This window comes from Symphalangus syndactylus, chromosome 5, assembly GCF_028878055.3.
Source record: "Symphalangus syndactylus isolate Jambi chromosome 5, NHGRI_mSymSyn1-v2.1_pri, whole genome shotgun sequence".
NCBI lineage: Eukaryota > Metazoa > Chordata > Mammalia > Primates > Hylobatidae > Symphalangus > Symphalangus syndactylus.
This window is the reverse complement of record NC_072427.2, coordinates 146,658,695-146,670,819: the sequence shown is the minus strand read 5'-3', so window position 1 is coordinate 146,670,819 and position 12,125 is coordinate 146,658,695. Positions and strand designations below refer to the sequence as shown.

General features: G+C 37.2%; 1 protein-coding gene across 16 annotated transcripts in view; it reads left to right on the top strand.

Moving 5' to 3' along the window:
• The window catches only part of RIMKLB (ribosomal modification protein rimK like family member B), a 77,040-nt gene extending 65,904 nt beyond the window's left edge, over positions 1–11,136 (top strand). For 8 of the 16 annotated variants that reach the window (XR_010120876.1, XR_010120875.1, XR_010120883.1 and 5 more), the window contains 3 exons: positions 921–5,429; positions 7,647–8,354; positions 10,954–11,136. Coding sequence is in view for 1 of the 16 variants with exons in the window: in XM_055280750.2 (XP_055136725.1) it covers positions 921–1,384 (464 nt within the window). In the remaining 15 variants the exon portion in view is untranslated. Of the gene's footprint in view, positions 1–920; positions 5,430–7,646; positions 8,355–10,953 lie in introns of those variants that run through there. The other 8 variants (XR_010120885.1, XR_010120884.1, XR_010120887.1 and 5 more) reach the window with 8 other exon arrangements.
• The last annotated feature ends 989 nt before the right edge of the window (positions 11,137–12,125 follow it).

The following is a 12,125-nucleotide window of genomic DNA, read 5'->3' as shown; positions in this document are numbered from 1 at the left end:
AGGATTGTCCTAACCCTTGTAAAACACCAGTATAGCCATCAGGGTTATCTGAGAATTTGCCCCAGTCTATTTTAATTTGCTTCAAGTCTGAGAGAGAAAAAGGTACGTGCACTCTGACTGGGCCAAATTCTCCTCCTCCCTCTGCTTGGAGGGGGCATAATCGGGAAATATTGGCACTCTTTGGTTCATTGTTTACCCCTTGTCTATCTCCTTTTGGGTCCTTATTAGTTGGGGAAGAAGCTGGGGGGACGCCAGGATAGGGAGGTAGACTCTGAGGGCTTTCTGTAGGGCATAAATCACACTTTTTACGTAATTGTGAGTTGTTTGTTAATGAAAAGAAAGTTTGTACATATGGCACTTCACTCCATTTGCCAAGTGAGAAAATCAAGTTCTGCTTCCTTTCTCTTCCTTCCTTTTGGCAAGGCCAAAGATTTCACTTCAGCCAGCTACCTTATAACCCAGAAGCCTTTTGGCTTAGGAATGACAGCTATGTTGAAGTGGGGGCTATAGAGGAAGAGAACTGTGTCCAGGTCACCACCACCTTCGCAGATTTCACCCCATCCTCGGTTCTGTTACGCATTTTTATTATTTTTATAAATCAAAAACCAATAACACTTTTGCCATCTATAAAGTGGTCTAATTTATGCTGAACTTCCCCTATACTTGGTTTATATTATTGCAAGTAAGATAGACTTGGAAAAAATATTGACAGCTTATGAAATCATCAATTCCTGGGAGACTGGATAGGGAGAGGATTCCTAATTAAGGAAATCTAGACTTAGAAGTCCTAATTTTACACTAGAATAACACCTTTGTTTTTGCTATTAATTTAGAAGAAAGGCTTAGCCTTGGAGGCCAACTTTAATTTTATTTCAAAAGTTTATGATTTTGTTAATTTCCTGTCTTGTTTCTCTTGCCAGGTGGTGTGGGGATGATGTGCTCATTGAGTGAACAAGGGAAGCAGCTAGCTATCCAGGTGTCTAATATCCTGGGGATGGATGTGTGTGGCATTGACCTGTTGATGAAAGACGACGGCTCCTTCTGCGTCTGTGAGGCCAATGCAAATGTAGGTTTCATCGCCTTTGATAAGGCTTGTAATCTAGATGTAGCTGGTATCATAGCAGACTATGCCGCCTCCCTTCTACCCTCTGGCCGGCTCACCCGGCGTATGTCCCTGCTCTCCGTGGTGTCCACTGCCAGTGAGACTAGTGAGCCGGAGCTGGGTCCCCCAGCCAGCACTGCTGTTGACAACATGAGTGCAAGTTCCAGCTCTGTTGACAGCGACCCTGAAAGCACGGAGCGAGAGCTGCTCACCAAGCTCCCAGGGGGCCTGTTCAACATGAACCAGCTGCTAGCCAATGAAATCAAACTACTGGTGGACTGACTCCACTGGTAATTAACCAACAAAACCCTTGTAAAACTTTCTTTTTTCTTTTCTATTTTTAAAACCAACTTGCAATGCTGTTCATGGAGGATGCTCAGGAATATGAGAGAAAATTAGTAGGATTAGTTGGAGAGAGTGGGAGATAGATGAGACCTCTGCTAGTAAGATGTTACTTCATTTACAAATCCTACAAATAGAGAGGCAGATCATTTACAAATCCTACAAATAGAGAGGCAGAATAGGTGGGGTATAGAAAAATGTCAGGCTCTCATAGTTACCCTTTTAAATTGCTAAAAAATTTGTATGCTCATAGGCCATGAGGAACAAATACTTTTTTTTTAATGGTCCCTTGCTTTTGTTTTTGTACAAAAAAAAATGGTTTTGCTACAAATATCCAAGTAGCAAACTTCACATTGTGTTGGAAGATTTGTCATCAGTGAGGAAAACACCTGCTTAAATTACAGGAATTTTTGTGTTACACAGCTTTGAAAATTCTGCCATTTCCTTATCTGCCTTTAGTTTGTAGTTTATGAAATCTTGAGGGGCTCTTTTACTGGGATTTCTTATTTTGCTTTTTCCCCCTTAATTTGGTGGGAGGGTCAAATTGAATATAACCCAATAAAGGCTTCTTAATGACAAAATTGGCATGTTTGCATGATGAAATGGAAATGAACAGTATTGCAATGTCCGGTATACAAAATAACATTTATTCAATGTAGATAAAATTACACTAGTTTAAAATATGTGCATTGACTTGTATTTGTTAGTGTTTTAGTCTTTTTTGAAAGATGTGCTCTGTTAATGTTGCTTTTTTTTTTTAATACATGCTAGTCTAATATTTCCTGCTCTATGCCTGCATCTATAACAATGGCCAAAGTGAAGAAAATGCTACCTTTTTTGTTAACAAGACACTGACTTGAAACATGTACATTTAAAGCGTTTTATTTTTTCCCTTTTTGTTTTGGTGGTTGGGCATTTAAGGACAAGGAAAAATATTTTTGGGGGCAAATCAAGAGCCTATGAGTTCTAAGTATAAAGCTGAAGTGATTTCGAATGCCAGCATTATATATTTGCATTTTTCACATTTTACGAGGGAGTATATATGTATGTGTGTGCACGCATGCATGTGTATGTGTTTTGCTTTTTGTTTACATCAACTAATCAAAAAGGATAATTTAGAAAATGGAGCATGATGGGAAACAGAGTTTTTGACTTTAAAAAACAGATGAGTTGTCTTCATAAGTAGACTCCACTGGGGTAGAGGTATTCACCTTAAAACATAGGGTGAATAGATGCTTTTTTAGGCCTTTTTGTGTGTATGTACGTTGTTTGTTTTTTTCTTTTTGTTTCTAGCCTGTTCAGTGTACGGTTTATTCAAGGCTACATGCTTTTCTTTAATGCTTCTGGCTATGCATTTTCTCTTTTTACATATAGGATTTGGGATTGGGGGTGGGTTGGATGTTTTTGTTTGGGGACTTATTTAGTAGTATTGAGTCTCTTATAGCCCTACTCTTAAGCCTTCAATACTGTCCACTCTTTATATTCCTTTACTTGCAGAATTTATAAAAGCCCCCAAACTGCATATAATATGAGCCTTTAAAACATGGGTAAAACTAATCCCATTGATGGGTTTGGATGGTATGTTAAGAAATGGAGATGCTGCAGACCCCAACGTAATTTTTTAAACAGCAAGTTTTCCATCTCCCTACAAATCCTCTGAAGCTTTTACCCAAGCCCTTTCTTGCCTCTCCAGTGCTATTTTCCTTCAGATGGACGTTAAACATAATTTCTTGGACACTACTAGAGAGACTTCGAGGCAATAATAAAAGATCAGTATTAACCAGCTATAACAGAGGTTTGATCATGCTTACTTGTACAGTTTTCCCCCCATTTTAAAAAGGAATGTAATAAAATTTGTTTTTTCCATAGAATTAAATAATATTAAAATTGAGTGAAAGGTTGATTGTTGATGAACAGAATAGTACCTCTCATCTGTGCAGTGTCTCATTTCACCTCAGAGAAAAGGATACATAAGAGGAGTTTGTAATTTATCTTAGGATATTCTAATTGCATTTAAAAGAACTTATCTTGCACAGGGTAAATGGGGGACTCACATACATATATTAGTACCTCTGACTCATTAACAGAAAGAAATACTTGGTACTTCTTTCGCTGAATGACCATACTGTGGAGGATGCATACTATTTGGTATAGAGAAAATGAGGAAGAAAGAACTGCTTAATTAAATCATCATTCATATGTTCATGTAGAGACCATCTGGTTGCCATGTGTGTTATGACACATACACTTTGAATAGTTATATATCACAAGTATGTAGATTAATACATTTAAAAACAACCTCTTTATTCAATGAAAAGTTCATGTTTGTGTTGGTGGGGTAAGGCATCAGGAAAAATGTAGTTAGTCTTTTCTTAACTTATACCAAATTAACCAACTATATTATAGGAAATATGTGAAATTAGTTCATTAGCTTTATTCACTATTATGCATTCACATGATATTAAAACGTACACTCACATGTTAGAATGAAAAGAGCAGTAGTTATCTTAGATTTTAAAAACATGGATATCTTGAATTCCTTCAAGATGAAGGTAAAGAATAAGAGCAAATCATTCTGGAAGTACCCTAAGGAAACAGCAGCAGATATTTAGGTTAAATTTATTTTCATAATTGTTTAATAACTTTTGTATAATCTTCATTGCTATTATGAGATAAAATGTATATATCAAATATGTGTAATGATAAAATCTGAATTGTAAAATTTTTGTATATTGTTAAAATTGTAATTCTAAATTGTATTTCAAAAATAATTATTTCTGATATTGTTTTTATGTCACCCATGATGAAAACTGGACTTTATATATCGAAACATATAAGTATGAACTATTCTATTTAAAATTTTTAATAGTTTTTTTCTTTTTTGGTGCCTATAATTGATTGGTCATTTCTGCTGGCTTTTCACCAATGAACACTGAAATCTTTCTGTATATGTTATCAATAAGAAAACTACCCTGGAACAGTAGAAAAACCCAACAAGAGACTTGGCATTCATCGAGCACGTTATCAGACTTTGAGAAGATATTGAAGGCATTGACTTTGAAAATCATCTTTTTCTCGAGAAGAAAGCAATGGAGAAGCAAATTTGCTTCATTCAGTGAATCCCCAGTTCGGGGCTTATGGGGCTTAGAGACATTGTGAAATCAAATCTTGTGTTATACTTTTCTCCTGGCTCACTTTTTTTGAGAAGGTTTATGGGCTATTTGGCTGGTGAGACACGATCCCCTCCTAAGAAAATGTAGGTGCTCAGACAGGTAACCACTGCTGCTACTGTTTTTATTTGTTTGTTTGTTCAATTTTATTTAAGATTTGTTTTTGTTGTACTAGGATTTTTTAAAATGTAATATATTGCAGGATTTATAACCAGGTTCACTGACTGCTTGCTTGCTTTCTTTTTTTTTTTTCTTCTTAAAAAAACAAAACAAAGTTTCATTTAAAACACATTTAGGCACCTTTGGAGCTTGGATTTTGGAATGTTTCAGTAGTGGACAGAAATCTGCTGTTGGAATCTTCTAGTCTTCCAGGTTTAATTTGAAATGTTTTTAGTTTTGTTTTGGATTTTTGTGTGGTATTTTATTTCCTTTATTACCAATGCCATTTTGCCATGCTGTTTTGGGGTGGCTGCCTAACTCTAGTGAAAATTATTTCTATATTAACGAAAGTTTGGCCTTTGAAGATCCTTAATGTTTTGCATTTTTTACATTGTTTTTAAAGAAATATTCTAACTGCTTGCACTGTTACTGTTCTTTACCAGCCTTTTCAGGAGCCAAAAAAACAAATACAAACAAACAAAAAAATACCCAGAGAACAAACTTTCCTTCTTCCCCCTTCCTGATGATGAGTGAGAAGTATTGAGAACTTTCGGGGTCAGTGCCCTTCTAAACTCCCCTTCCCCCAATAATGCAGCTGTATAATGAACGGTAAATGCACCGGTTTGGATTCAGGCACAGCCCCAGTCTGCCTGCAGGTAATTTAACTCTTTCTCCTTTCTTTCCATCACTAGGCTAACTTTCTTTTTTTCAAACTTCCTTTCTTTACGTACTTTAAAAAGTAACCATGGGTTTGTCATAATTCTCACTTAAAAATAATGCATAAATATATCTAGCAAATAATATGATTAAAGAAGAGCTTTTGGGGGTAAAGTTTGACTTGGTTACGATATACTCAAGGCTTTCTCGGGAATTTTGTTTAGCCATTTAGATGGCTGCATTTCTTGCATATATGTCTATAATTAAGTATTGCAGAGTGTGAATTTTTTGGCTTTGTTTTTGTTTTGGGTTTGTTTGTTTCTTCCATTGTGCTACTCTGGCTTAAGCTTTTTCAGGGGTTGGTGTTCCGAATACACAGTGAGCTCACAGTATAAAGACATCAATTAGGAGTTGACAGGTATGGAAAACTAGAGTTTTGAAAGGTAAAATTAGGTTCTAGGTTATATATATGGTAAAAACTCAACATAGCATTCATTTTACCTTAGTGCTTCTCTCTGACATTATAAAAGTGAAAGGGAATAATAAGATGAAGATCATACAAAAAAATTTAGTTCTTTTAGGAGCAATGTGATTTCAGAACTAATCGTTTTGGCATTTCTAAGATACTAGTTCTAACAAGGAGATGTGAGCAGTTTGAGATTATCAGAAAATCATGGTTTAAACCTCAAAATTACAGGTTTGAACAGATAGGAGGACATTTCTGAAGCACAAGATGGCTAAGCACGTTAACTAAGGACATAAAATGTCAGGGATAGGACTACAACTCGTCCATTTTAATAGCCTTTCTGTTAGGTAATAAACTAATCTATCCTCTCCTCTGTCTTTACCCTAGTCTACCTACCCATTCTTCCTTTCTCCTATACTTCCTAAAGTTTTAGCTCTGAGCTTTAATTATTTTGGGATATTGTCATCTTTCTAATAGGTAGAATTTTAGTGAAAGTAATCAGGACCTTTTCAAGATATACTTCTGCATAATTTCATCCTGTGGCTTTGGACGTACTATCCAAAGAGGCTATATGTCCAGCAAGTCACTAGTTAGTGAATAGGAAGTCTTGGCTTGTAATGCCATTTCTTGTAGCTGAAGGAAGACATGTGATAAGTGATTAACCTGTTCTGTGCTTCAGTTGACTCTTATAAGGACAGTCATTCCCTTTAAGCATCTTAAGACAAATACTTATCTGTTGAATTGGAATTTACTAACAGAGGGATTCCAGCTGCACTCATGGAAGAATTTGTGATGTATACTAAAAAAAAAAAATAAAAAATAAAAAAGGCTAATTCAGGAGAGCCTTGTACTCTTGCTGATAAGAATGGCTAACATTAGAGCATATGTGATTGTATAAGGCATGGAGAGTTAAACAACCTCCGGTCAGCTGCCTGTTTGAATACCACTGACTTGTTAAGAATGATCTTGCTTTTAGATTTTACCATATTCAAACTTATTAGGTGAGCCTTACATAGCATATATACCTGGCTGCTATTGTGGGGTTTGGGAACATGAGGGGTGGGGTGAACTGTTGTTGTTTTAGGTTTCAGTCAGACAGACATCCCTGTGCCTCAGTTCCCAGAAGCACAGCAGGCCTCTAGGAGCATCCGTGGGAACGGCGCAGTCCTGACATCACCAACTCTCCTGCTCAGGCTCATCCCATATACAGAGGTCAAAGGGTGGGGTTTGAGATTGGGGGAAGGAATGAGAAAGTAGAAGCAATGTCACTTCAGTGCCACTGTTGACTAGTCTTTGGTGCTTATGTCAGTGTTTGTTTTATTTCCTGATTTTTTAAAGTTGGCAAAACTACATATTTTTATCTTGATGAAGGCAGTGGGAGGGTGGAACAAAAACAAGCCATTACCGCTATTTCTAGTTCATTACCGGAGACTGTCCCCTTAATAGCTAATGTAGAATAAATTTGAAACATAGACCTAGATGACAAAAAGAATGGGAATAGAAATGAATCTCAGGATTTGAACAAACAGAAGACGTTTGTGCTGTGTTAATCCCCAGTTCTACAACTGCTATTACATTTGTCATTCTGTCTCCCCTTTTCCCCTAATTCTTTTATGTATGTATACGGTTTGAGGAAATGTGCATTTATGGTCAGTCCTTTTTAAAAGACTTAATGAATTTATTACTCTTTTGCAAAAAATATACCCACTGCTTATATGGGCATACAAATGCTACCCTATTTTAAATGTAGGTGGCGTATGTGTTCGTGTTTTAATGTATTCAGAGCCATTGGGCAATAAGCAGTCCAGAACATTGAAAACTCAAGCAGGTAAAGCACCTAACACCCTTAGTTTCTAGAATTACTTTAAAAAACTTTTATATTGCTGCATCTTCCACAGTTCTTTGGGTAGTCTCTGAACTTAAAATTTGTAGGAGTTGTAGACTACCTACTTAAATTTTTAAGTTATGGTATTTGTTCATAGATTGTAGGGGTAGGTAAAGAAGGAAACAGATAAGAAAATGTCTTCTTGAGGTGGCAGCTGCTGAGTGGCTGAATCTTACCACTTTCTGTTTTTTTTTGGAAATTTTCCCAACTTAGCATGAACTTTGATCATACAGTGTTTGATTTTCTGTGATTGAGATTTTTGTTTTTTATTTTCGGAGGGAAGGTCTTGGAGAAACATTAAGAAGTTTTTGTATATACAAAAATACGAAATGTTAAACAAAGGAATTTCTTCTTATTTAATCTGAATGGTAAGCAAGAACTCTTTCTATATACCCTTCTGCTGCAGCAGACAACTAAACTGGTAGGTGGCAGCAGAGGAAGGAATTCTTCAGATTGATGGCTACTGACTTAAAGTCTGCATAGGAGAAGAGATAGAGCATGACATATACCAAGTGAAGCAAGGGGGACAAAAATGGAAACAGGACTAAGATTCCTGCATTTTGACTCTAAATGGTAAGTTATCTTTAAGAATGTGTTTTTAGTCTGATAGCAATGTTATAAATTATATGATTTGGTACTATGGCATGTAATCATAAATGCCTGTAGGTCCTCGCCTTATGTTGAATTTGACCTCACTGGTAAACTGTCATTCTTTACTTTGAATAACTAATAGTATGTAAAATTAGGATTTTCTCCTCAGTATGTTGGTATATGTGACCTTTATGGCAAAATTATGCTGACAGTAAATCTGAATTTTAATTTGCAAGATAAATAAAATATGCATTGTTAACCATTTTATACAAATAAAAGGTTCTGGCCATGCACTGTGGCTCACGCCTGTAATCCTAACACTTTGGGGAGACTGAGGTGAGTGGATCACCTGAGGTCAGGAGTTCAAAACTAGCCTGACCAACATGGAGAAACCCCATCTCTACTAAAAATACAAAAATAAGCTGGACGTGGTGGCGGGCACTTGTAATCCCAGCTACTCGGGAGGCTGAGGCAGGAGAATCACTTGAAACCCAGGAGGCAGAGGTTGCAGTGAGTGGAGATGACGTCACTGCACTCCAGCCTGGGCAACAAGAACAAAACTCCATCTCAAATAAAAAAAAACTAAGAGATTCTTCCCTTTTTAGTGTGAGCTTTGGGAGATAACAAGAGAGTATAATTGGAAAAAAATTATTGGGGGTGGCATGATCTCTTCCAGCTGGCTGTCTCTAGGTCAAGACCCATTTCTTTGTCACTGTGCCATGTTCCACCCTGCCTGTTCACCTTTCTCTTGCTTATCTGGCTGGCCTTTTCCCCTGTTCCTCTATCTCTCCCTGTCGTTGTGCCTCTCCCTTATCCAAGTCTATTTGTAAGCTGCTTTCTCTCACATTCAGTCCTGAATTTTAATTATCCAATGTTGCCATTTTCCATCTCTGCCTGCCTGTTTTTCCTAAGAGAGTGTGCATGTCTGTCTTTCTTTTCCTCCCTCTCTCCCCACTTTTCATTTGCATTCTTTATTAGAATTTGACTAGACTGAATAGAAATTAAATGATACTTTGAAGTTCTCTAGAATTAAAGAATGTAAATTCCAATTAAATTTATAAGATGCAGACCTGTTTATTCACCCAACTACTTATTTAACTATAGTATCTGTTGTTTCTGGCAGCCAAGCTGTGTATGATCAGTTGGATAGAAATGAAAGGCATATGGTTCTTATCTTATTTCAGCTTCTTTTTCCTTGAGACAGGGTCTCACTTTTTCTCTACTGTACTTGAGTCTGGGTGACAGAACAGTAATTTTGATTACTATATAAAAATGTTAATGCTTTAGAACTGAAAGAAAGTGATAAACTTGAGTTTTAATCTGAATCAAAAATTGTTTTTTTCTGTAATTTATTTTTAAGTTAACCTGGAACACGAGAGAGCATTTAACTTGAATTTTGTTGGTCTAGGCATATTGGCACAATAATTTTGTTTTGTGTGTTCTATAAGAAATTTTTGTTAGATTTTTTTCTTTTGGTACAATTTTTCTGACTAAAATGCAGCATAATTGTCTATTATAGGATTGCTAAGGAGTAAATAGTATGGAGACATTTTTGTGGTTTTATATATATATGTATATACACACACATACATACACACACACACACACACACACATATATATATATATTTTGAGACAGAGTCTTCCTCTGTCGCCCAGGCTGGAGTGCAGTGGCGCGATTTCGGCTCACTGCAACCTCTGCTTCCTGGGTTCACGCCGTTCTCCTGCCTCAGCCTCCTGGGTAGCTGGGATTACAGGCGCGTGCCATCACACCCAGTTAATTTTTGTATTCTTACTAGAGACAGGGTTTCACCATGTTGGTCAGGCTGGTCTTGAACTCCTAACCTTGTGATCTGCCCGCCCCAGCCTCCCAAAGTGCTGGGATTACAGGCGTGAGCCACCGCAGCCAGCACAATTATATTTTTAAAGTTATGAATATTCAGTGTCTTAAATGGGGTTGTTTTGTTTTGTTTGTTGTAAAATATGTTATTTCTATAGTGCAGTTTAAATTAATTCCTGGGAGGCTGGGCACTGTGGCTCTTGTCTGTAATCCCAGCATTTTGGGAGGCCAAGATGGGAGGATCACTTGAGGCCAGCCTAGATAACAAAGCAAGACCCTGTCTCTAGACAAAAGAAAAAAAAAAAAAAAACTTTGGGAAAATATACTTAACTAAATAAGCTGTCTAAAATAAGTCACAAAACTTGCAGATTAGAAAAGGAAAAACATTTTGGCTGTTTTGGTGTCAGCATCTTAATTAAGTAGAAAATATTATGGACCTATAAATTGAACTTATGACTATTCACTCACTAGAGAGAACAATTTCCAGGGAGTTAGAATAGTTTTTTTAATAATAAGAACATTAAATGTCTTCTAAGTCAGAATCAGAGTATATCTTTGTTAACTGAGCTCACCAAGACAAAGAATGATAATAACACAAAACTGTGGTTTTTGGTAGTCTAATCAATTTAGAATGTTTTATTGTCATGTTAGTTGATTTTCTGTCTTTATTTTTATTTTTTCTTATCCTGGTTATAGAGACTTAAAATCTGTGATTTAAATAAGTTGTGTTTTTCCCCTCTAGGTTCTTTTGATGTAACCAGTGATCCTTTTTGCTTACCCCCATCAACAGAATGGATGAAGACAGATTTGACTATGTGCTCTTTCAAAGTGGAGAATATGAATATACAGAACAAGAAAGCAATAACTCTAACCTGTTTGATTCCGTCTGTTTTCTAAATAAAGACACGATGCACTGGAAATAAAATAGCATGCAGTGTGACTTGTTCTTTATCAGTTCACTTTGGTCCAGATATCTAGACTTGATGTCTAGCTCCACATGTCATTCCCTTTTTTCTACTCTTCGCCTTTTGCTCTTGAGTCCTTTGGTTCTTAACAGACTGATTTCTATGATACCTTCTAAAATGATTACTCTTTTTGGCACATAGGTGAGCACTATTCAATGGATTTTCCCCTGTCCTTTTTATCACACTTTTATCTGTCCATGCTGAATAGTTGTTGCTGTACTTTTTAATCTCTGAAGAAATGCAACCTTTTTAAAAATTTCACCCTGAACATCATAGAATGTACTTACATTTATATGGTACAGCCTACTATACACCTAGGCTATATGGTATAGCCTATTGCTTGTAAGCTACATGCCTGTACAGCATGTGAATACTGTAGACAATTGCAGCGCAATGGCAACTATCTTATTAAAATTTAATGGCCGGGCACAGTAGCTCATGCCTGCAATCCCAACACTTTGGGAGGCTGAGGCGGGCAGATCACTTGAGGTCAGGAGTCCCAGACCAGCCTGGCCTGGAAACCCTGTCTCTACTAAAAATACAAAAAATTAGTGGGGCATGGTACCAGGCACCTGTAATTCCAGCTACTTGGGAAGCTGAGGCAGAATCCCTTGAGCCCGGGAGGCAGAGGTTGCAGTGAGCCAAGAACACACCACTGTACTCCAGCCTGTGCGACAGAGCGAGACTGTCACAAAAAAAATAATAAATTAGCATGGTGCTGGGCATGGTGGCCTACGCCTGTAATCCAGCACTTTGGGAGGCCCAGGTGGGCAGATCACTTGGGGTCGAGAGTTGGAGACCAGCCTGACCAACATGGTGAAACCCCATCTCTACTAAAAATTATATATACAAAAATTAGCCAGGCATGGTGGCGCATAATCCCAGCTACTCAGGAGGCTGAGGCAGGAGAATCGCTTGAAAAACCTTAGCTGGGCGCGGTGCCTCACGC